Consider the following 27,206-nt stretch of genomic DNA (forward strand, 5'->3'; position numbering starts at 1 on the left):
CGCCCAATCTAAATTGACTTCATCAATTTAGAACCTCAGCCTGATCCCCCAAATTGTGGCCTTGAGTGTATTGACACAAATCCTCATTTTTCGAGCTAACCCCTAAGCCGATCTCTTTGTCTATTTTGGGCTTTAGGATCATTCATTAGAGGTTCGTTACAAAAATTTTCTTTCTCTAATCCTTATTGCCAAATTTTACAAGCCGAATATTCTCGAGTATCCCCCTGAATCTATTTAGACTCATTACGCAGCTTTTATCTATAGATACTTGAAGTATTAACAGGTTTAAGATAACTGCAACTCGTAGTAGTTTGCCCTAATGCCTTTGGTAAAGCTTTGTAAACCAAAGAATTTACGACGAAAACCAGAAATATAAATCTGTTTTTGAAAAATTTGGTCATTCATCAGAAGTAGCTGGAGTAGCAGTTTCTACAGAAATCCGAATTCATGAAAATCGATCAAAAAATACTGGAGATATAGTTTGGATCGGGTTTTCACCTAAATTGGAAACGAAAAATTTATTTGTCATAATGATTATTACATTACAATGATTAATTATAGAGCTCTATGCAAAGATTCAAAAACCTTAAATTTCTAAACAACTCGAGATTGGCTTTATTAGAATTCGATTAATTGACCTTATTAAACCATATAAATAAACCATATGTCTAAAGAACCTATAAGCTTCTAACTACAGGTTTAATTTAAAGAAACTGAGATATTAATTTGTCCTTGTTTTGCCATCCTAATCTGGATGTTAGACCTACGTCACAGCTATATGGTTTAACTTGCCTAACTGCTTATCAGTCAAGGATTTTTAGAAAAAATTAACCTCGGATTGGATTATTAAGGTCAAATAAAGTCTATTAGATCCTGAAAAATTTATTTAATTTCTGGTTATTTAGGATTTTGAGACACTCTGGAATTGGTCTAGGCCTCTTGTCTGAACACCACTTAAATCAAAATCTCTCCAAATATCGCATCCCTTATGAAATTATGCCTTAACGGATGGAGGTATGATTTTAAACCTAATGCATATAATAGCGTTAAAAGATCGTGATTAAAATGTAAGATATGAATGGATTCATCTTACTTTGCTAAAGCTCATCCCTTTCATTTAAAATACTATTTTTGACGAAAACCACAAGTAAATATCCCTTACTGTTCTCTCACCGAAAATACTTGTATATATTAAGAAGAGCAAAATTTGCATTTTCGCGTCTGTCAAGCCGAATTTTCACAAATTTTGCTGGCAATTGTACAAAGTTGTACTTAATATTCAAGTCTTAGAACCCAAGAGGCTATAGTATTATCCAACTATTTGAATGTAAATACAAAATTTTGTAGAAGTATCAATATAACGTTTTGTTTACTTTTTACTTCTCAATTTTTCACTAGTTTGCGCAATTAATTTAGCACATGAGTGTACTAAATATTCAAATTTTACTTAAATATTTGCATGACACGTATATAAAAAAAATTTCAAATGAATTTACTTTTCTTTAATTTATTTAAAAAATATGTTATTATTTTTTCATTAGTTATTTTAGTACAATAATGTGCTAAATATTGTTAAATGTTTAATTGAAAACTCAAAATTTTGGATTTAAGAAAAATAAAATTTAATAAACTTATTCTGAATACCTTTGATTTGGCTTTATATTTACATACCAATATGAACATTTTTCTTGTAAATCTTTCTGTGAGAGCACCATCTGCCCATGAAAGATGAAGAGTATAACGGAAGAAAATGTCATGGCATAGCTATAACGATGTCAAAAAAAATCTTATAAGGTACCTTATTTGAGTGTGAAGATGTTGTTATTTTGAGAGAGAATTTGTGGGGCTTATCGAAGAGTTTTTCACATGGGAAATGGGTGTGAATGACATATTTTAAATGATACGTCTACACACATTTTGAGAGATATGGTTTATGGAAAAGACTTCAATGCGGGATTAAATCCATTTCGTCCATGGTGGTCGCGTAGGTGTTCCCAAAGCAATTCCGGGAATTATTTTCACGACCATTTGCAGATGGAATGTTGTGGTTGGAAATCTATTTTCTGGGACTCTCATGGTTTTGGAGAAAAATATGAGGTGTATTAGATCACACTTGGAACATGGAGTTATTATAAGATATATCACATATTTATGGAATTCTCCAACTTCTTTGACTATTCATGTTTTATGTTAATGCACACATGGCACCCAGAAGTAGGCAAGGAACCTGGCGTACACACATTGAAATTGTGACTGCAATCTTGGGAGGAGGACTCCCTTGCGAGAAGAGACTTTCGCGAAGAGATACCGGCAAACAAGAACAATCATCGAATAACAACCATTTTATTATTGAATTGTTGTCTTGTGTACCCATTTCACTTCACCACTGTAAACCCAATGTCTTTGTCCTCTTCTCTTTTCCAAGCATTTCTTTCTTGGTGTCCCTCGACCATCTCGCGGGCAAAGCCGATGTGGAATGGGAGGAAAAGATGACGATGGTGATTGCCATGGCCGATGCTATCACATTGTTTGAGGTTAGACATTTGTGGAGAAATCGTTTCTGGTTGCGTGTTGCCCCCCACTGGTGAGATAGACACACCAATGCCACAAGAACTCTCCAGCATCTTCTCCACAAAATCAACCACGAACGAGAAATTTTCACCTTCAACTCCCCCCGCAGCTAAAGAGACAATTTCAGAAATTTTCTGCCCTAGAAATTTGCAATTCTTCTCTTGCATATCGCACCTTTTAAAATAAACTGGCACGTATTGACTTTTTGTAGTTTATTTTCTTTTTTTTTATAAAATGTAAGGGAAGGCTTCCAGGCTTCGCACACACTCTGGCTTCGAACACTTCATATAATTCTCTGTATTCTTTTAATGAATCTAAATCTGAATCTTTATGGCGATATATTTCAACAAAATAATGATAAAACACTAATGAATTTTAGGAAAATTTTATATATATATATTATATGATTTCAATTATCATAAAAAATCTGGAGCAGATACAGACACAGCCCCTTGTAAAACAATGCATATCTCAATTTCCGTATTTAATTACGTTTTAAAACATTTAAAAGAAGAACTGATGTAGTGACATTTTGATTGATTTACAAGAGGTCTGCAAAAATAATTTTATTTAGATTAAGCAAAACATAATTCATTAACCTCATTTAGAAAAGTACTTAAAACTCATTAGGTTCATTAAGATAGACATTGGGCATCTCATATTTTCTTCAATTTGCGACTGATTTTAAATGATATTATTGATATTGTACATTTTAACGGTTTTTTTTAACCCCTAAAGGACATTTGAGTCACTGGTGATCAAAAAAATAAATTTTCTTTTTGCTATTTAATGCGGGCTTCAGACCTAAGACATAGTCATATGGGTTAACTGCTCTAATTTCTTATCAATCACGATTTTTTGGAAAAAAATAACTTAGGAATGGATTATGAAAGATAAGTGACCTAAAGATTCTCAAAAAGCAATGAAAATGCTCGCTTCAGGATTTTAAGACCTTTGGGCACTGGGCTAAACCTCTAGTCTGAAGACCGTCTAACGTTATGTTCTCCTTTAAATAATTTTTCTGACCCCTGACCCTCTCGCCCTTAAATAGTTAAGAGATTCCGTGGTGACACAAACTTCAGTTAGTTGAATTTTCATACTATTTTTAAACACTGAATTTTCTGATTTGATAAATATCGCTCATATACCTGTGACTTTGCTAAAATCTATCTGATAAACAATCAGGACAAGAATCAGGATTTAAAATGATCTTTCCTAAATCATTAATTAACTGAAAGTAAATAGATTTTAATTATGGTTCTGAAAGATTTCAGCCAAAGGTAAATAAAATAAGTATAGCAAAAACTCTTAACTATGGAACACATCAATAAATATTGAGTCCAAAGGAATAAATCGTTAGAAGGACAAAAGATATTAAAGTCTAAGAAGAAACATTTACGCCGTCTGACTTCGAAGATTAGTCACCAACGCTGAGACGGCGACGGACGTATAGTATGGGCGGGATTAACCCTCTATCAGGTAAGACCGTCTCAAGACGGTCTTCCCAAAAATCAAATTTACTGCAACAATAAAGGTTTCATTTATTTAAAAATGCTATATTGTCCTCGGTAATAGTCTTATTAACATCTTTTGAAAGTGTGAACTCATTTTGACTCTTCGTTTAGTTACTATCCCCAGTTTTGTGTGACAGGTCAGAGAAAAAGCAACAAAAAATATTTGTGCAGAAAAACTCATTTCCAATTTCAAGAAAAATACCGATTTAAAACTATTTGACTAAAATAAATTTATTTTTTACTGAAAGATATGTCATTCTACTTTGTATATTTTATTTAAAAAAAATTTGAAAAAACTAAAAATGTGAATTTTAGAAGCAAAAAGAGTTTCAAAAAAAATTTATATTTTCTCACCTAGCGCCTAAACTAAAAGAGATAATGAAAAATGAATGGTTTTTTCTACTTTATTGGATCATAATTATCCTAGGAAACATTGTTTTAGAACTTTTTTCGCATATTAAAGAAAACAGTGTTAGAGGGTTAATGTAGAGTTGAATAAATAAATCACAAATTTATGAGCGTAACTCGATAATTTTTTGACTGGTTATTAGTTAATATATTTTATAAAGATAATTTCGCATTCCTGCTCAAAAGAAGGTCAAGTATCTCGGATTGATACAAAAAGGCGTGTTGTACGAGATAATTGGTTTTGACCATGGCTATATTTCGTATTAACCAGGCAATCGGTAATCGAAATAGACAGTAACCAATTGTTAATTGGTTTGAAAAACCTGACTATTTGTTAAAAACGAAACAACGAGTTGTTTTTTTTTTTTAATTTTCAAAAAATTTTCATTTTTTGTACAGGATAATAATATCATCTTAATAAACTTTTTACAAGGATTGTTCGGAGGATAAATAGATCTGCCACTTATAGCTTACTATATGGAAGCCAATTAGTCGATCACAGAGGTTGATCGGCGCGATTAGTCGATATACTACTCACAGTTCATTTGCTGACTATATTTTTCATCCCTTGACAAAGTTAAAAGTTAAAGGTTTATGCTAAAATTGTGATTTGAAAACATTTTATGTGGTTTATTAAACAATAAAGACTATATAATGAACAGGTCACTGTGACAAATAATTATTTTTTCTGTAGGGGAAAGTGGGGCACCTTTGAAAACCTTTGAAATTGTAATTTTTCTCCTATATTTAAGTGGAATTGAGCCATATCAAAATGTAATTTAGCTTCTCAATCTGTTTGTGCAGCTAAATTATGTCACGATAGGCCTCAATTTTATTTAAAAATTGGTGAAAAATCCCAATTTCAAAAGTACCCCACTTTCAAAAGTGCCCCACTTCCCCCTACTAATTTTTATATAAATTTTTGTTTCATTAAAAAATGTCTTTACATTAAATTAAAATGTATAATTAAAAACGTCTTTAATAGGAGACCATTTATTAAGATTTATTGTGAAATAAATTAATCACTCTCACATAGAAGAGGTAAAATTTCTATTGCATCTCATTAAAATTTCTTGGAAATAAAATGTGCTGTTTCATTCTAAAATGTGGGGTATATTTCGACGGCTCCATTCCATACTATGCTACGCTTCCATTCTATGCAGTCTGGTGAAAATTTGGTGACCATTCGACGTCCAGGTCACGAGATATTTCTTTTTTTTTCGGAAAAATACACGTTCAGAATAGGAATTTTCCAAGTTCAAATGGCTCTCCTGAAAAATTGTCATTTGAAGATAGTGTAGTATGGAATGGAACCGTTAATTTGTTCTTTTGGTAAAGAGGACTTTGTTTCTCTGTGGCTGCAACTTTGAGATAATTTTGATTCTTCATTCAACAATTTCTTTTGTGAATTTCATTGAGGAATTCAGACGGGAATTCTGATGAGAATTATTAATTGACTTCTTGTGCATTGTGACTATTCTCAAAAAGCAGGTTTCCAATGACTAAACCCTGAGTCAGAAGAGGCCAAAAGTTAGAGATTGTATTTTAAAGACCCAGAAAATTTAGCACATGATTAGCCAAGTCTGTAGCATTCTGGGTCAGGTCTTTTGCTACAAAGTTCAGCTCATTGGGGCACTTCTTTTAGCATTTTCAACCTGACCATTAGGAGACCTCTACCAAGCAAATCATATTCGATCACGGTGTATGACTTTGAGGAATTTTTTCTTGTACCAACCAGATCATCGTCTACCATCTCAAACATTTTTCGGCAATGCCTTATGAACATTTTTCTTCCGAAAAAAAGACATGGTGCTTTGCCAACTGCTAATTAGCCAGTTAAATATTTCTATATTATGATAATTATGGGATTTTATCACCGGGAGATTGCTTCTAATAATTTTCGTACATTGCGCTGTCATGTCATAAATTCCCTTTGTCGCCAATTAAATGATGTGCCGTTGTTCTTTTTTACCATCTAATTTATTCTACACACAGACTTCACAAAAAAAATTATACTTAAACGCTTTCCTATAAAAGGTAACAGCTTCATTAAATGATTTACTAATTCTGCCCCAAGATCGTGTCTGAATCTAACACATCTTCAGCTTAATGCTCAAACGCAAAAAAAGCATCATTTACGATAGTTAATTGAGAAATTACTATCACCACTTTTCGGCTACTTATAGTACCCAGCAAATGTCTGTTATTTCCTCTACAAAGTATCTCTGGAATTATGATTCAATATGCATTGCTCAAATTGAATATTAAAGTCTCGCGTGCAATCGATTACATAGGAGTATATTGCCTTTGCGCGATTATCTGACTCTTTTGGGGGCTCAATCATGTACATATATATGCACATGGGGTTTTTCTCGTGCCAATGATGATAATAGGGTCACTTGTATCATGAATCAGATACTCGCTTCTTTCACCTCCTTTTTGCTGCATATTGCTTGATTCTGTTTCTGGGCACAGTCAAATGGGCAAATCTCATGGAGGATTCCCATATGGTGTAAATCACGATTCTCTCAATCGTCTCGACTCCCACTCAAATTTCTTGTGAAATAAATTCATAAAGAAGCGACGAAAGTGCTCCGAAACTAATTGTCAAAATAATGTTTTCGGTAATCGATTTTGAGTATATTTTTGGGAAAAATTTAAACGATTAAGAGCAAGACATCTCATAGATTTCGAAAAATCTCTTGTATATAGTTATTGGAAAATCTTTGAGAACTTGGCTAAGACACTAGTTTTAGCATGACATTAGCCGTGATTAGTAGACTAAGAGTCGTTAGAATTTTATATTATTATCTTTGTACTCTTTATCCCGAAAATATTATATTTTGGAAAATCTTGAGAATCTGAAGTTTTATGAAAAATAAATCTTTAGTATTTGTCCCTTATCACCAGCCTGTCGTAATTTGATATCGACTTAACGAACTTCGAGAATCCTTTATAATAAAGATTTTAAACTAGATATTTACTAAAGTTCAAAAAAGTCACGAGATTCTGAATAAGGGCAGGATCATATTGACAGTAAAATGCTCACCGTATTTCGTTGATTTACGCATTTTCATTGCAATTCTTACGCAAATTTTCGATTACCGTATTACCTTATCTCATACTCGGTGGCACTAGGTGAAAATAATATAAGAAAATTGAAGAAATAAAACGAAAATACGATAAACAGTGAGCAAAAAAAACTGTAGGATTTTTGCTACAGTTTTTCGAACACTTTTTTTGCTCGCCGTTTATCGTATTTTCGTTTTATTTCTTCAGTTTTCTTATAATTATTTTCACCTAGTGCCACCGAGTATGAGATAAGGCAAAACGGTAATTGAGAATTTGCGTAAAAACTACAATGAATATGTGTAAACTAACGAAATACGGTGAGGCTTTTGACGGTGACGGTGAGCATTTTACTGACAATGTGATTCTGCCCTCACACTCAATTAAAGGGAATTTTCAAAATGTGCTAGATAGATGAATCATTTGCCCTTGATTGTCAATCCTAGTCCAAAATTTTCAAAAAATCTCGCCTGAATAAGACATTACATAAATAAAACCAAATAAGACTAAAACCTTAGATCTGAATCACGTGTAAGTGAACTTGTATCAAGATTCGTTAGAACTTCGAATAATAATCCGTGTCTTGTAATCTAGAAATCAGAGTGTATGAAGCCTAATTCTGGAAGCCAAATTAAACGTCATATCAAGGCAACAACAAGATATGCCAAAGAGCATAATTTTTGTATAGGTCTCAGGGCACAATATCCCGTTACCGAAGAAATCATCTCCATCAGACAAACTTTGCAAGTGCAAAAGTCTGGCATTCCATTGAAACAGACCAATTCTCAGGCAATTACCGGGTCCGAGTCAAAGTTAAAAAAAAAAGACGAACCCAACCTCGCAAGTGAAGAATGGATTGTAGTAGCTGAGAAAGAATTAATAAGAGATTGTCTTTATAGGGGGACGTAGTATTGGAGAAAGATGGCATTCTGTATGTGTAAGAGATACACCAGGGCTAACAATAAAAAGCCGTAAACAAGAGTGTGTATGGATAATAATAAGAAGAGCAAATAAGTTATAAGAACTTCTGGTGTTACGAAGACGAAGAGGGCGGGTCTGAATATAACACATCCACATCCATTGGCTCGGTCGCCAATCTTGTAAAAGAAGTTGCGCGCCGGACGCATGCCATATTTACAGCAATTATTAAGTGCGGTGTGTGTGCGCAAATGTGGTGGCGGATATTTTCGTCGGGGCTCTCTTCTTGGGTTCTTTGAGAGAACAGAAGGCATCTTCTTGGGATGCTGCTGCAACTTTCTTGCACATCTCACGGGAGACCGAAACACGTAATCCCATGGGTCGAATGCGAGTGCTGGAGCAACGAATAAAAAAAAACGGTCCGCCAAGTAATCAGTTCATCATATCGACGGCCTACCTCCTCAGCCCATGCCGGTAGGTTGCAACACCAAGCAATGTGTGCGGATTCTAATCGATTGATTATTAGGTAATTGCGTAATTATATGTACAGTCGCTATGGGTTTTTCTCTCTCATCATTGACTTGGCACATAAAGCAGTGTGGCGGCATCGTAAATTGCCTTTTCTGCCAAAGGAGGAAACGCATCACAGAACTCACCCATCTCCAGCAATAATTTACACTATTGATGACCATCGATTTCCAAATGGGGCCAATTGAATAATGATGGCTTCTTGTCGCTCTCATGAGTCATCTGCTTACCCCTCACAACAAAAACCAATTAATCTACCCAGAGTCACCTTCGTCCACACCCCAATTCCCCAGCTTAGTTCCTTATCGTCAGGTGATGTAGGATGGTACACAAAAAACATGCTTACCTGGAAGAAAAAGAGAAAAAAACAGGCACATTTAGAAAGTTTATAACAAAGGTGTACGGAAATTGCTTCTTTTTCTCTCTGACACGGTTTAAGGGAATTGCTGGATTTATCGACAAAGGATATGGAGGGTGCATTTTTCTTGGTCATATACGGGAACTTGTCTGATTTTTTTTTAAGTGATATGGGACACTTTTGGGTTAAAGATTGATGCTTATCATTTGTTACTGCTTATGCACAATGGAAAGAAAGGGACAATCTTCCGATATTTGAGACTTTTGAAGGATTAGGAACTTTTGAATTGTTGCTACTGAAGCACAAAAAAAACTCGAGTTTGACGGCATGCCAAAAAAGACAACCTTTTTATTAAATTTTATGGAATATAGGGTAAAGTGGTACAAGTTGGACAGTTGGATAATGGTACAATTTGTACAGGGCTTTTTTCTTGATAAATTTAGTACTTCATTTTTATTTGTATATTTTTAATGCTTTAGTTTTATAATTTGGTTCCTTGTGCTTAAAAACAAATTTTGTACTGTATTTATCAAGAAAAAATCCATGTCCAACTTGTACCGGCGAATTGTCCAACTTGTAACACTATGTCCAACTTATATCACTTTACCCTATCTCTAAAGTTATTATGTTATTAAACGAAGCAATAGGATATTTTCTGTCTAGGGGGAAGTAGAGCACTTTTGAAATTACGATCTTTCATCTATTTTTAAATAAATTTGAGCCTTATCATGATATAATTTAGCTGCACAAACAGATTGAGAAACTAAATTGCATTATGATATTGTTCAATTCCACTTCAATGGGAGAAAAATTCCAATTTCAAAGGTGCCCCACTTCTCCCTAACATTCCTTCAATTACGATTTAATATTTTACTCTAAGGAATGTACAATCTTAAGACTAAAGGTTTAACCTCGTTCCCACAGATCACAATTTTAAACTGTAAGTACGACAACGTAATTTTTTGAAATCTAAAGCAATAAATTGTCATGGTGCTAATATGAAATTAATATCAATAAAAATATAAGGTAAGTGTGCTAAATTTCGGCACATTTGCATGCAAGCCCCAAAATCTTAAGTTAGATATGCAATATTTTTATTTTAAATTGTTTTTTTTTTGTTACTTCTTTTAAAGGAGCGTTGCTTGGAACCTTGTAGACGGTTAATCGTCTTCATTTTCTCTAAAATCATTCTTGATACATCTTGAAATGAATAAAAACGTAGACATAGCTTTGGTGGCCTATTTCGGCCACCTTTATTCTCATTGTTCCTTGCCCTTTCGGAATTCTTCCAAAGTCTTTTTCACAGCATATCGTTCGTCGAGGCGACATTTTTTTGTTATTTTTGCTTTGTATAATTTCTAGAGTATGCAAAATCTAAAAAATCATGGAAATTTGAGGAACAAAAAATGTGGCCGGAATTGCAAGATGGCCGGAATTTGGTACACTTACCCTAATAACTAGAGGTAACGTGATAACTTTTCTTCGATAGTGTCGACGATCTAGTCCGAAAAATTAAAATGATACCTGTACTTTTTGTAGCTAATGGACATATTTGTCAACAGTCACATTCTATAAAGAATGTCACAATAATCACTAACTTAATTTAATAGATATAGATTTATCGATACTATCCATTCAATAGTATCGAAAGGTTCTCATTCTTGATAACTTTTTACGATAGGGGAAAGCGTGCTACCTTCGAGTGACTCAAGCTTCGGACAACTCATTTTTTTTTCTAAGTTCTTAACAGATTTCACCGATAGCTCTTTTCTGGAAGTTTGAGGCATTGAACTAGCTATTAAAATATAATACTATAATAGGTCAAATTAATCAAAAATGTGTTGAAAATATTAGTTGTTTGAAGCTTGAGTCGTCCAAAGGTAACACGTTTTCCCCTACTACAACAGTATTATGAAGTAATATAGGAAAAAAAGAACACTTATTTGCCTAAATTTTCCTTGTTCAATAGGTGTTCTTTGGATCTTATAAATGAGTAATAAAAAAAAATTAAATTTGGTCAGCAAATAGTCAAACATGATCAGTACTCAATTTAATTTAAAACATTAAAAACAGTGATATTTTCACGCAAGTTTTGACAAAGGGAAATAATAAGGTTTCAAAGAACACCAAGAAAAGTACACTGAGAGTAAATGTACTTTAAAAATTTTAGGGAAGCCAGTACCATAAAACCTGACGTGTTTTAAAATGTTGTATGACTAGCTCTATGTATCTAGGTTCTTGCCAGAAGTTTAATACAGAGCTTTTGCGACAATTTTGTAAGATAATTTCAATTGGCGATCAATATCGTCGGTTCCGAAGAAGACTATTGTAAGTCTACTTACAATAGTATAAAAAGATGGTATCATTGGATGCAGAAATCTTAGATCTATATCCCCACAAAACTTTATGTTGATTAAGATATTCCTGCAAAAGTTACAAGAAAAAAAACTTAAAATCAGCGTGCCCAATTATTGAATTTTTTGCTCACAATTTTGCTATAACTAATTTAAAAGTAGTGTTAACTAGAAGATATTCAATGCGTAAGTATGATAAAATAGTTTCAAAAGCTGAAAGTATACTAATTGCAGTGAAATTAATGAAAATAAAATTTAGCTGTCAAACTTTAAACCTCTTTCCTGTAAAGTTTACATTTTGGACTTACAATAGTCTTCTTCGGAACTGACGATATGTTTTAGCTCTAAATTGTAAATGATAACAAGATACTTTTAATTACAATTTATAATTAAAATTGTCTCGATTTTCGTTTGATTCTTCGAGACTGGTGTTTGTATCTTGCCAACAACATTAACATAAATTTGCTATGGCTAAAATGTGAATCCAATTTAATATTCCTCTGTGCACTCGAAAAAAGAACAGTAAAGCCAAATAATTATGTACCTAGTTGGAAAGTCATTGAGATTTACTGAAAATTATACAAAAGTACATAATTAAAGTTCTACTTTTCAGTAAAACACAGAATAGTGATGACTAATGTGTATTATTATCTGTGTCAAATTATTTCTTAAAGATATTTTCTAATTCTCAATAAGTCCTCAATTTCCAAGACCTCAAACTCTAAAGAAATTAACGATCAAGAATTTTCTTCACAGTTCTATGGAGTTAAACAAAATGATGACCAACGAGCCCACATTTGAGATGAAACTTTACCAAACCACTCAGTGTTATACTATCATTAAATTCTCTCATTTGAATTATTATGAATTAATTTGATTTTCTTGTATTCGACACTAGTGGGATATTTGAGATGGAGAGTCGTAAAAAAACGGCTGAAATCTTTTCTTTTTGTGTTCCCGGGTGATGAGTGGAAAAATAAAGGTTTAGCGAAGTTGAAGTAAAAGCACAAAAAACAGAAATCCATACATTGGAAGATGGTTTTCGGGAAAGAATAGTCAATGGGTTTAAAAATAGTGGCTGGGGAAATGGAAAGAAATGCTGGAGAGGTGAAAAAAAGAGCACGCCACAGCTCCATCCATTCTTTTCCATGATGGATTCGTTATAATGTTCGTGGTGCAGAGTGTAATAAAAAATCGATTTAAAATCCTACATTGAGGAATTCGATTTTCTGGCATATTGGTCGCGGTTTGCTCGAGCGCACCATCAAAAACACACAGACAAGGGGAATTCCGTCTCGTCTAAAATCGATCAGAATGATTAAATTTCATTTTATACAATTGAAAAATTTCCTTCACCATCGTCAAGGAAACACAGAGATAAATTTGGTTGGTATTTTTTTTTTAAATTCAAATATGTGTTTAGAATTTTAGAATATTCTAATTCATTAATACGGGCTTCAGGCCTAAGGAGCCATATGGCTTAACTTCTCGAATTTCCTTTTAGTCAAAAATTTTTGAAAAATTTTGATTTAGAATTGGACAATGTATTTGAAAAGTAATCTATTTTGAATCAGAAGAGTAAATTAAATTGGTTGCTATTTAGGATTTTGAGACCTTCGAAAACTAGGCTAAACCTCAAGTCTGAAGATGGTCTAATAATCATAAGCTAGTATGAATTACTAACCACTATAAGCCCGGCGACATTTATGCCCTAGACATACTTAGGACTTAAACCGAAATACGACTTAGTGGAAAATGATGTAAATAAAGAAAAACCATTATTTCGAATATAATTACGCTAAGCCGTCTCTTGGCTAATCCTCAGATCTGTCAAAGCCTTTAAGCTGAGGCTATCAGTCTTCGCAATTGGGCACTCAATGGGTCAAGTGGTAAAGCACTCGCTCTATGATGCAAGTATCCCGGGCTCTAATCCCGTTTAGATCACCAGGATTTTTTTCTGGCGTTAAAGGTGTTCTAATTGCTTCCAATGAGCTTCACTGCACTTGATTTCACGTGGCATGGGACTGACAATCTCATCCCGTATAAGAATAAATAATATGATGATTTAAAATACGGATTATGACCTATATTTAGATAAAACGAATAAATAATAATGGATGTTCCGAACTGTCCTTCCGGGAAGGCCTAAGTTCCTCTATGGAATGTTGCCACCATTATTATTATTATCATTATCAGGCTCCGCACACTTCGAACACAATCTGATTTCGAACACTTCATATTTTTGCAATTATTTCTTTAATGAATCCTTTAGTGAACTTTTTTTCAGAACTCAATTGCTAAACGAATATAAACGAACCATATTCAAATTAACTAAATAATTATTTTTCATCCTAAAAATCTTGACTTTCGAAAGTAATACATGCGTGAAACTACCCTTACCTCTTCTAACCTAAATACCAGTTTTAAGGTGAAGTTTCTCCCAGTCCTTTAGTGCAATTTTCCATGGAAGTTGATAATTTTACACTAACATTTTTCTCAGTGTAGTGTGGAGGTTTCGGGATGAACAATCCGGATACGGGCAAATGCTCACAAAGTCAGAAAACCGAATTCAGAGGGATACAACACGATCAAGTGCTGAATTTTCCACCAATTCTCTCCGCAGCAATTTGTCCGTGACTGATTTTTTCCATCGTACAAGAATAACTTCTCAAACAATCGAAAGAGTTACTTTGTGCCAAGTCATTGCACACTTTTTATCACACAAGACACGAATTTTCAGAGACGTTAGTTATTGTTTTTATTGAAAAGGGCCCTTTGCCAAGACTATTGAATGAGGCATATGCTTTTCTAAAGTAAAAGAAAGAAGAGCATGATCATGAATTTCTTCAACTCACGTGGAAACATTGGTTTGTGTGGTGAAAAGCTCACACAAGAGGACGGAAATTGACTGTCGCACCGGTCGAACCGCAATTTCAATGATTCTACTACAGTTTATTACATATTAGACTTTGGAATATTATTTTGAAAATAGAATGTTAAAAAAAATCCTTACAAGTTTTCAAAAAAAATCGATTAAAAATGAATGGTCTTGTGAATGGTCGTTGGAATTGAAAAAGACTGAAAATTAAACAATTTGAAAAATGTTTTTTTGTTAAAACTGCAAATGTGTAAATTTGTCTATTGCAAAGTTTGTAAAATTCATCGCGATAGTCGAGAAAAAAATCAAAATAAAGATGGCAAACAAATTCTTTCAACTGTCGATTTTCTACCGGCTTAACCATTCAAACACGAATGTGAAACCGGTGTCCGAAAAATAAAAACTAATTTTTCGGACTATTAGGACAAAATAACTTTGAAAAAAAAAATACTTTTGTTTTTGGGATACCGGTGTCCCACACGTCCTTAAAGGGTTACAGACCAAACGGTTTGTGGTATCGACTTAGAATCTTCGATGGCGCTGCACCAAAAATTTGCCCTGGTATAGTGTATATGACCTTTAATCTCTCGGCAATCCTTTCTCACCGAAATCGTTTAAAAAAGGAGTGGCTTTCCCAATCCTTTGCGATAAAACTTAATCAGGCGTGGAATTTTAAGAAGTCCAAGGCGAAATTATTCACTCGCAAAATATTCTTGTATTTTTCATCCTTAAAAAAAAATTATAACATAATCAATCCCGCAAAAGCCATAAGCATAATGTCTCAATCTCAGAAGAAAATAAATTCATGGAGGATTTGTGAAGTAAATGGATGGGGTACGATGGATAAACCGAGGAGAGATGAAGAGAGACAAAAAATAAGGCGTGAAAGCCATAAAATTATTACCTTAGAATTAAAAGCCACCTCAAAAAATTACCTGTTTGCGTTAATTTACGTCTTTTTATTGCTTTTTAAATGAATTCCTGTGTAAGACCACTCTTGGAGATGGTGTATGAAGTCTTCAGACAAAGTTACCACGGAAGTGCGTCATATTACACGCTGGAGAACCATTCTTTTCACGGAAATTAATTTCAAATGGATTTTTGTTATTCAACAGCAAGAGAATTTTTCTTCATGTCGAATCTTATGGGAAATGCAATTGAGTTTTCGTGTGGGAGCTTTGTGGGAATATCTCAGAAATGGCATTGCCTCATCAGTGGACAATTTGGTCTAGCCAGGAAATTCAAGGTAGAACTTTTTGAGTTACAGAGCAATTTTCCACACGCACATTTTCAATTTTAATTTTCTTCAGTGAGAAGTTGTTGGAAATTTACTATTATGCTAAGTAGACTTTAAAATGTTCCTCTTATAGTACCAGAAATTTTAGTGGCTATAAAATTGGCATAAGAAAGACCTATATAGTTTTAATTATTTTATTTTAATACAGAAACTTCCTCTTAAATAGTTTAAAGTATTTTGAATTTTCGTTTTCCTGTTTCACTGTACATACAGATTTAGTTTACCGCCACTGATTTTCATTTATTTATTTTAATTACGAATTTTTATACGATTTATTCATTTTTACTTATTGTAAAAAAATAGTAGGGGAAGGCTTACAGGCTTTGCACACAAGAATTGTAATCGAGTTAACCCTTTAAGAAAGAGTAAGACACCAGTATCCCAAAACCGAAAATTATTTTTTTCTGACTAGAGGACAAACTTACTTTCTTTAATCAGAAAAATTGGTTTTGAATTTGGGACACGGTGTCCTAATTGTTCTTAAAGAGTTAATTGATTTTTTCCTGATTACCAGAATTCTAGACACTAGAGATACTAGTTCATAATGCCGCCTCACAAAATCAAAAATTAAGTCTAATTCACTAAGGGAATATGAGAAAAATATGAAGTGTTTGAATGTGAAGTGTGTGCGAAAGTTTGAAGGATTTTCTCTACAAAAATTTTTGACTTATTTGTGATACTTTTTATCACACTTTGTGATAAATGTTATCCCAATTTGTTATTCATTCTATCCACTTTCTGCTTGGTCGTATCCTGCATTCTATTTGATTTCATTTAATTTGGGACTGCTTTTGTTATATTTTATGACCGATATTATATCGTTTTTAGATTATTTTCATTTTTTATGAATAGCCTTCATGAACATTCTTAAACTTACAAAGTTTCAAGGCATTCGAGGAAGGATTATGTAAAATAAAAGATATTGAAATTTTGAGCCCTATTTTTGGAATATTTGGCTTATAGAAAATATCAATACTTAGCTCAATTTAAGCACATTTCTCGTTAAGATAGAGAACGATTATCTTCGACAAAGTTGTAGAGGAATAAATTTCCTAGAAAAATATATCTATTTAATATTTTAAAACGTCACAAATTATCCGAGGACTGACAAAATTTGCTCTAGCAATTGAGAGAATCTCTACAAAATCGACTTTTAGAAAATGATTCGAAAATCACATTTCTTTTGAGATAGAGGAAAATAGTCTTCTGCAATGTTGTAGAGCAGTAAATTTTCTTTAAGAATATGCTCATTATAAAACGTTTAAGTTTTCACAGAGCTCGTGAAAGAATTAAATATGCGTTTTGACAAGTTTTGCCCCAGTCTCCCCTATATGCAAGAAACATAATGTGTTGAAGCCAGAGTATGTGCGAAGCCTAAAAGCCTGAATCTAATAAAAATATATGTGATTTAAATTCTTTTAGCTTAACTTTTTGACTTTTAACTACGATTGATTCTTTAGTTCTTTAATTTATTTTTATTCCGTTTTGGATTCTATTCTATTTTCTTCTGCTAATAATGCTAACAACTTTCTTTGATTTATTTTATTTTATCCCGCTTTGGGATTTATTCTATTTCATATTATGTTTGATTTTGTATCTTTTTTAAAATAATTTTCTCTAGCTTTTTGGTAAATTTTATCTCATTCTGTAATTGATCCTCCCTCCCATTGTATTTAATTCTATTCAATTTTTTGACAGACTCCTTCACATTTTGTGATTGACTCTACAGTTCCATGTATAACGTATTTATATACGAGTCTATTTCTTTTCCTATTATAGAATAGGGGAAAGTACTCTCCCTTCGAACGGTCGAACGAAGAGACTTACTCATTTCTATTAAATATTAGTTGGCTTATCATTAATTGTTGTTAATTCTGTGATAATTTAGTGTAAATCTCTTATGAAAAACAAAAGATATCCACATTATTCGAAGGCATGAATGTTCGAAGGGAGAGCACTTTCCCCTACTATTAGTCCTATAACCATTTGGTATTAGTTAATATCAAAATTTAGTACTGATAAAAGAAACAGAGACTTTTAGAGGTATTTAAGCTCAAAACACTAGATATATTTCCCTCAAGATTGATTATCAGACCTCTAGAAGTTTTAATCCTGGTAAGACAGCTATTATTATAGTTCTCGAGAAACTCTTTTAGAAATAATCCTGGGATTGCACCAAATATCTCTTTCTCGGTAAAAATGTTTGATGGGAACTCTTGTGGTGAGAAAGAAGTGCAGGAGATCGATGAGTGATCATGTAAATGATGATGAGAGGAGGAATGACTGAAGAGAAACAAGAATCTGGCTTTGAATTTACGACAGAAGAAGGATTCGCACATTTTCTTCAAGGAATCACCGACTGAAAAAACGCACGGACAAAATTTATTTATGACTCCAAATTAGAGTTGAGTGTACGGAAAGATGGTAATTAATTTTTATTGAATTACACGAGAGCACTTGGCAATATAAAACAATTTTAAACTCATTACCCCTCTTTTTTCAATTAATTCCTGCCGATTTGAGAAATTTTCCACAAGTCTTGGGTTAAGGCAACTTGGGCGGGATAGACGAATATATGCTGTATATTGTTAGGGACTGAAAAGAGATGTCTGGTGGTCAGCTGAGGAAGACACTGGGGTGAGGAGAACAGGAAGACGATGATGACTTTCTGTTTGACTGACTGTTGTGAATATATTTTTGCAGACACAGTACGCAAGTTTTGCGAAAAATATGAGGCAAAATTTATATTCTCAGGAAGCCCTCTTTATATTCTTCTCCATCCATTCTCAAGTTCCAAGACCCTTGACTCTGCGTTAGAGAACAATTCGTACCACTGGGATTTTAATTATAATATTGCGTACACGACCACAATACAATATTATTAATAATGTGTATTATTTTGAAGTATATACAGAGTGTGGTGTACAATAAATGATGATTACGAGAGATGGTTATGACCACTATTCGCCAAATATGGACTTCAGCAAACGAGTTTGATTTCAGGTTCAGCAAACAATAAATGTTGACATCGTCACGAAATTGCTCTCCAAGAGCAAATCTATTCGCACAACCACGCTACAATCATGACCATCTTCATTCTGTCCAATGCTAAATGGACCAAGATGTAATGTTGGAAAAAAAGTTAATATATATTTTGAGAATTTCCAAGAGATGCTCAAGATGTTACAATAAAATTTAATTCGATGAGAATTTAAAACTATAATTCTTACAATAAGACAAATCAAAATGTACCACAAGTTTTCTATGGTTACAGGATTAACCAAGCCTTGCAAACTTTTGAGCGACGAGATTCTCAAGTGCGACAAGCAAATTATTGGATTAAAAACATGAATCTGTTATGTATTTATAATAGACTATATATGCAATTACTGTGAAAGTGATTGAACAGACTTCTGTTCGCTATCTGGGTACGAGACCCAAGAAATTTTGTGTTTCTGCACAAATAGCAACAATCAGAACACCTGATTCTCAACCCACAAATTTAATCCAAATAGAGACATGAAAAAATAGGTTTGAACTGGGGGCCTTTCTCTACCTAGACGAATGCTCTACCAACTGAGCTATGGGGGCACTGGCTCTGATTGTCTTTGCCACTGATCTCAACCAATTGCCATGTGCACTTCAACTCGTTTTCGACTTACAACAAGCCTTGAGAAACGGTATCATGCGTACCATTGATCCACAAGCCCGTGTTTTCCATGAAGAATTAATTTATTGTGAAAGTATGCAGTTACGTTTGTTTAGTAAACATGTTTCCAAATCAAAAATCAAACTATTCATGTAAATGAATCAGATAAGAGTATATGTATTCCATTATACACAGAAAATAAAATATTTCGTAAAATTGTTGGTTGTGAATTCCCACAAACAATTTTGTAAAAGTTTGTACTTTTTTTCACAAATATTGTTCGTAACATGATAACTTGCCGAACAAGTTTACAAACACTTGTTCATGCATTTTTGATTGTCTTGCAGTCGTTTACGAACAAATGACAAAATTTTATGAACAGTTTTCTATGCGTTTACGAACATAAATTCGGAAAAAACTAAAAATGCTCGATAAGTGATCATGCTACGAACCATTTTTGATAAAAAATATAGAAACATTTTCTGGATTTAACGACTTACGAGCGTTTCGTTAGTCCGCAATAGGAACTCACAAATATTTGCTAACAATTTTGCGAAACATTTTTTTCTGTGGAGAAATGAATGTATCTCATAATTATACATTATAATAATAATTAAATTTAATGAAGTTTAAAGTCAAATTATTAAGATTGCTAATACTAAAATTTAGAAAATTACAATACTTTCTAATTCTCGAAATATTTTTGACTGTTCTTGAAGTAGCAGAAACCAGGGCTTAAAACCTGGGGTAGATCTAAATAATATTATTAATTCTGGCACAACATTCCATGAAGAAACTAGGCTAGGCCTTCCCGCAAGGGATTTCTAGACACGAATTACTATATTTTCTTATACGGAATGATATTGTTAGTCTCATGCCCCGTGGAATCAAGTGCAGTGAAGCTCACTGTATAAAATTCGAACACCTTTAATGTCAGAAAAATACCCGGAGACCTGAAGAGGATTCGAACCCGAAACACTTGCATTACTTTTTGATTACCAAATTACTTTTTAAAATTTTTCTTTTTGAAAATGAGTGGTTTTTATTTCATAGATCTTATTTATGCATTTAAAAAAATAACTAATTTCACTTCATATAAAAAAAAATTGTGTTCCGAAAGTTGATTAGTTCTGATGCGTCAAAAGTTTGTTGCCCATGATGCCTGGTCTAAAAATTCAAAAAACCAATCAACATTAGAGCCTGACATGATAAGTATTAAATCTCAGGAATATTCCGAAGAATCAAAAATAATAACAACGCTATTGTCAAAGTTTCAAAAAAACAATCATAAAAAACAAATGATAATTTCTGTAAGGTTAAAAAAAGATCTTTACCGCAACTTTAACCGCTTAGATAACAGATATCAAAAGAAAACTTTCAAATAATATTATTTTTCTATAACCATTTACGGTATCTGTGAACTTTTGGAAAACTTAAAAAGCTCTCTTGTTGAAAAAATATTCTTAAACTCTGTAGAAGTTCATTGGTTGTGGCAGAGCTTACCTTTAAAGATATTTAATTTATTAAACTCCTTCCTTGAAACCTCTTCCTTTTCCTCCCAACTCTGAGATCAACCAACCTGGAATGTATATTAGGAATTAAACCCGGATCGAAGACCGAATTTTTTAAAGCAGGGTTTCTTCCAGCAGCCTTTAATCACTTCTCACAAATTCTCAAAAAATCTTTACAACACAACCTTCACAGAATCTTATCGTACAGTAAATCTTCTTCTTCTTCGTTTGGTTTTGACACTTCAGAAAACAGTCTCTCCAATTTACATTTTGCGCCATCTGTGTTTGAACTCAAAAACTCAAATTTAAATATAACTCAAAAAAAAATTAACTCATTATACTTAACTCAATTAACCCATTAAACTCAGCCTCTAATAACTCTCTAGAATGAAATTATGCTCAACATATTCCCCCGGTGAAGGCGTTCAGGCTTCAAACAGTGGAACAATCTTCGTGATGCCTCGCTTGAATACTCCATTTGTTGTACGGACGCTCACGACTCGAACTCTACCATCCCGTCCGGGATGGAGCTCTTCAACAATCCCTGTCCTCCACTGGTTGGGAGGCATTTGTTCGTCTCGTAGAAGAACGACGGCTCCTACCTCAAGGTTCCTTGTTGGTGTCTCCCATTTTCCTCGTTGCTGAAGAAAATGCAAGTATTCTTGCACCCATCGGTTCCAAAATCTTTGGTGCAATGATGAAATCAATTGCCATCGGGAAAGTCGATTCAAGGGAATCTCGTCCAGATCAGGTTCTGGGATAGATTTGAGGGAACCCAGAACTAAAAAGTGCGCTGGTGTAAGTGGATCGGGGTCTGCTGGACTCGACGACAATCTTCCAATGGGGCGGGAGTTCAGACAAGACTCAATCCTCTTGATCAGCGTATTCATTTCATCACTCGTCAGCTGTTCACTTGTGGCTATTCTGCGGAAATGATGCTTAAAGGATTTCACGGCTGCTTCGTGAAGTCCTCCGAAGTGGGGTGTTCGCGGTGGAATAAAATTCCACTTGGTTCCTTGAATGGAACACACATCCGTGACCTTTTGTTGATGATTTGCCGCAGAATACATCTCTCCTAACTCTCGCTCTGCTCCTACGAATGTTGTTGCATTGTCGCTTGTCATTGACGCAGGAACTCCTCTAGTTGAAGTGAATCTTGCATATGCTCTCAGGAAAGCTTCTGTGCTGAGTCCATCCACCAATTCAAGATGAACTGCTCTCGTCGAATGGCAAACGAAAACTGCAACGTGTACCTTTGGTGGAGCACTCTTTCTAGTTGGGGGCTTAAAGTGGAATGGGCCACAGTAATCCACTGAAGAATGAAGAAACGCTCTCGCTGGATTCACTCTAGTCGCCGGAAGGTTACCCATTAGTTGTGAAAAACTCGGTGGTGACATCTTGAAACAAATGAGGCAATTCCGGATAACTCGATTGACCACATGTAGAGCTCGATGAGGCCAGTAGAATTCTCGCAACACTGACATGGTAAGCTGAGGGCCTCCATGTAGTGAATCCATATGAGCATTCTTCACCACCAAATTGGTAAAATGATGATGATCGGGAAGCAAAATCTGATGCTTGTGATGCTCAGGTAATTCTGCGCTTTGCAAGCGCCCACCAACTCGAATAACACCTTCGTTGTCAAGAAATGGACATAGCTTCGCTGCTTTCTTGGGAAGTATGGCCTTGTTCTCGAGTTTGGTCCTCAAATCGGAAAAGACATCATTTTGTACAACCTTGACGATAGAAATGATAGCCTTTTGTAGTTCCCCCGGGTGCAGATGTTTGCCGAAGGATGTTTGCCGGTCTGGATTTTTGACACACTCAATGTATCGCAAGCACCATGCGACAATTCGCACCAACTTCCAGTAGGATGAACATTTTTCAATCAAATCTCGAATAGCATTGGTGGAATCTGTTGTAACCTTTGCAGAAAGTGAAGCTTTCAGCCGTCCCTCCTTGGAGTACTCTAGCTGTGACACTTCAATCTCTGGCTCACTCTCTGAACTATGAATGGATCCATGCCACCATAATTCGTTGTTCATCAGCTCACTCACACTGCAACCACGAGAGAGGCAATCCGCTGGGTTACTTGCTGACCTCACATGTACCCATTTGGAATGCGGAATGATCTCGTTGATTAAAGCTACTCTGTTTGCGACAAATGTCTTCCATCTTGCTGGATCATTTGAGCGCAAGTAATGCAATACAATCATCGAATCCGTGTAACACTTGGCCTTACTTACAGGAATCGAAACTGCAGTCATCACTTTCTCCATTAACTCAGCCAACAGTACAGCTCCCATGAGCTCGAGTCTTGGAATTGTTTGTCGATTCTTTGATGGAGCAACTCGGGTTTTTGCGCACAAGAGATGCATGTTGGGTTTTCTGTTGGAGTCCTCACTCAAAACGTAGACGCAAGCTCCGTAGGCCTTCTCACTTGCGTCACAGTAACCAATTATCTCAACTGCTGGTTTTACTCCAACGTACCTCGGGAAGTTGATGGCTGGAAGATTTGTAAGCTCGCTTTTGTATCTCAACCACTCTTCCTTTAACTCTCCACTGACTTCGTCGTCCCAGTTGACTCGCTCCTCAAATGCTTTTTGAACAAGAACCTTTCCTTGGATTGTTACAGGTGCAATGGATCCCAAAGGATCGAATACCCTAGCGATCGTCGTCAGCATTGATCGCTTTGTAACGTTCTCTTCAATTTTCAACTCGTTGAAATGGAATTTGTCTGATGTGGGATTCCAGATAAGCCCGAGTGTCTTGACAGTTGCCTCTGAATCGAACATCTTGGAAGACGCCAGTTCCCTATTCTCAGGTGGAATATTCTCAAGAAGTTTCTCGCTGTTGCTTGACCACTTGCGAAGTGACATTCCACAAGTAGAGAACATTCCACTGAGCTGCTTGTAGAGCTCTAGGGCTTCTTCATCACTCTCGGCGCCTCCAATGTAGTCATCTACATAGAAGTTCTTAGTAGCAGCTGCTGCCTTCGGAAAGTTGTTCTTCTCATCATTAGCCAACTGATTGACGCAGCGTGTGGCCAAAAAAGGTGCACAGCTCGTCCCATACGTAACAGTGTTGAGCGTGTAAGTTCGGATGGGTTCTGAAGGATGAAATCTCCACAAAATTGAGGTTAGATGACGATCCTCCTGTGCAATCTCAATCATTCTGTACATCATCTTGACGTCAGATGTAACTCCAATTTTGTTGAATCTGAAGCGAAGCAATATCTCAAAAAGAGAATCTTGGACTGTCGCTCCGACCATCAGGCACTCGTTGACAGAAACTCCTGAAGTTGTTTTCATCGATCCGTCAAAAACAACTCTCAATTTTGTAGTTGAACTGTCAGGTCTCAATACTGCGTGATGAGGTAAATATTGAGACTTCTCGTTGGGGTTCTCCTCAAGACTCATGTGTGAAAGCTCAATATACTCGCGCATAAACTCATGGTAAAGATCTCTTTTGACTGAGTCCTTAGCCAAATTCCTCTCCAGTGTCAGAAACCTCTTCAGCGCAATTTCTCGAGAATCTCCTAGGGGTCGTGCATTTGGCTTGATTGGAAGTTTGACCACGAAACGTCCAGAAGAATTTCTCTTGGTTGTATTGGTGAAGATGTCCTCACACCTTTGTTGCTCATCTGAGAGTGGTGGTTTTTCTCTCTTGACCTCCTCAATTTCCCAAAGTTTGGAGACCAAGTTCACCAACTCAGAGTGTTGGGTCGTTGTCAGCATACAGAGAGATTCTTCAGATGGTGCTGCACGAAAATCACTCTTCAATTCGCCAACAATTGTCCAGCCGAAGACCGTTTTCTGCAACCTTAGGCCCAGTTGCTTTATGATAATCGATTCGGTACCCAAAGTCTCGTAGAATGCAGCTGTTCCTAGCAGCATATCTATCTTGTTGCTTTGGTAGAACCAAGGATCTGCCATGATCACACCATCGGGAGGGCTCCAATCATTGAGGTCAATTGTCTCTTGTGGAAGATTAGATACCACCTTCGGTAGAACAAGGCACTCAAATGTCGAAGAAAAGTTGCTGTGTCTAGATTCCACTTGGACAGTCACTTGTTTGGATGTTCGTGACTGGGACTCTCCTATTCCAGTGACCAGAGTGTTAGCGTGTTTTTTCTTCAACCTCAACTTCTGGCACGTCTCCCCAGAGATGAAATTGTCTTGAGACGTGGAATCCAGAAGTACTCGACATGGGTGTATGTGATTGAATGCATCTCGAACCATCACAATCGCTGTGGGAAGCAAAACCACTCGACGAGTTGTGCGCGCTGTCGGGACGCTTACAGTTTGATTGCGTTTGACTGTATCTGCGCTGCTCGAATCTTCTTGTGGAGCCTCTGTTTGTGGTTTCCCTTGTACATGGGCGTCCTTGTGAAGCAGTGAACTATGTTCTTGCTTGCAGATCCTGCATCTTCCGCTGGGGCATTCCTTGGCAGAGTGTTGGGCAGGTCTCAAGCAATTTGAGCATAGTTTTAAGTCGGTGACTCGCTGAATTCTTTGGGCCAGTGGGAGTGCCCTAAATGTGTCACATTTGTAGATGGTGTGGTCGGCTTTGCAGTGACTACACTCCAATCGTTTCTCATTCTCGTGCTGACGTGTTGTCTCTGTAGCTAGACTCGCAGAAGATCTTGGTTTGGGCTGATTGTCACTTTTCTTCGTCTGATTTGTTGTCTTTCCCGCAGCTGATTTTCCTGTGCGTTCGAGGACATTGCATCGCTTATGAAGAAGAGCAGCCAATTGTTCACACGAAGGGATGTCATTACCCTCCAGCTTCTCATTCCAAAGCTCAAGAGTTCGCTTGTCAAGTTTCCCTGTGACGAGATGAACTACCCAGGCATCTCTTTGAGTAACTCCCAAAGCATCAACAGCGTTGATTGTTGTTTGAAACACATTGGAGAGGGCTCTCAAACTCGAATAATCGTCGTCCTTGGACGAGGGATGTGAAAATAGTGCCTTCAGATGAGACGTGACAATGGCATTTTTGTTTTCATAGCGCTGGATAAGCATATTCCATACACTTGCATAATTTTCTGAGGTTATGGGAATATGCTTCACGAATGCTAGTGCATTGCCCTTCAAATTATCACGAAGGTACTGGAACTTCTGACAATCATCAAGACTTGTTTGCTTGTGCACTGTACATTCGAAAGCGTCTCGAAAAGATTTCCAGTCCATGTAGTCACCAGAAAACTCCGGGATGGATATTGGAGGAAGTTTCATTTTTGAGGTTACAATTGCGGTACGGTCACGAGTAGTGGTGTCTTGTGTGATTGTGGTCGTGTTCACCACTGCTCTGAGAGAGAGTTCAAGGTCAAAAAGTTTGTCCATTGCAGACTCAAAAACCTCGTGTTCTTTAGATTGCTCAATTTCAGATTCCAATGTCTCAATGTACTCGTCGTGAGTTTTTTCCAGATTCTGCTTGATCTCAGGAATCATCTGCAGCATACTCATAGCCGTTGTAACGTCCAGATCCGTCTCTCTATCGAAGCGATCCTTTAGTTTTGTCAGCCTCTGCAGAACATAACCTCTCTGACGTTTGCGATTCATCTCCACGCTTTGAGGTCGACTCTTGAGGGAAACTCACGATGACTCTGCCGTTTGCTCGAAGGACCACTGGTTGTGGCAGAGCTTACCTTTAAAGATATTTAATTTATTAAACTCCTTCCTTGAAACCTCTTCCTTTTCCTCCCAACTCTGAGATCAACCAACCTGGAATGTATATTAGGAATTAAACCCGGATCGAAGACCACTGGTTGTGGCAGAGCTTACCTTTAAAGATATTTAATTTATTAAACTCCTTCCTTGAAACCTCTTCCTTTTCCTCCCAACTCTGAGATCAACCAACCTGGAATGTATATTAGGAATTAAACCCGGATCGAAGACCGAATTTTTTAAAGCAGGGTTTCTTCCAGCAGCCTTTAATCACTTCTCACAAATTCTCAAAAAATCTTTACAACACAACCTTCACAGAATCTTATCGTACAGTAAATCTTCTTCTTCTTCGTTTGGTTTTGACACTTCAGAAAACAGTCTCTCCAATTTACATTTTGCGCCATCTGTGTTTGAACTCAAAAACTCAAATTTAAATATAACTCAAAAAAAAATTAACTCATTATACTTAACTCAATTAACCC

At 35.6% G+C, this 27,206-nt stretch overlaps 1 protein-coding gene across 1 annotated transcript; it reads right to left on the reverse strand.

The window, feature by feature from the left end:
* Positions 1-21,480: 21,480 nt before the first annotated feature.
* LOC129806721 (uncharacterized) lies at positions 21,481-26,619 on the reverse strand. The gene has a single exon (XM_055855492.1). The coding sequence runs from the start codon at positions 26,617-26,619 to the stop codon at positions 21,481-21,483; it is 5,139 nt and encodes a 1,712-aa protein (XP_055711467.1).
* Positions 26,620-27,206: the final 587 nt, after the last annotated feature.

The sequence above is a fragment of the Phlebotomus papatasi genome, chromosome 3, assembly GCF_024763615.1.
Source record: "Phlebotomus papatasi isolate M1 chromosome 3, Ppap_2.1, whole genome shotgun sequence".
NCBI lineage: Eukaryota > Metazoa > Arthropoda > Insecta > Diptera > Psychodidae > Phlebotomus > Phlebotomus papatasi.

What these genes read in the sequence shown, in the direction of transcription:
- LOC129806721 (XM_055855492.1), bottom strand. Translation starts at nt 26,619, where the DNA reads ATGAATCGCAAACGTCAGAGAGGTTATGTTCTGCAGAGGCTGACAAAA.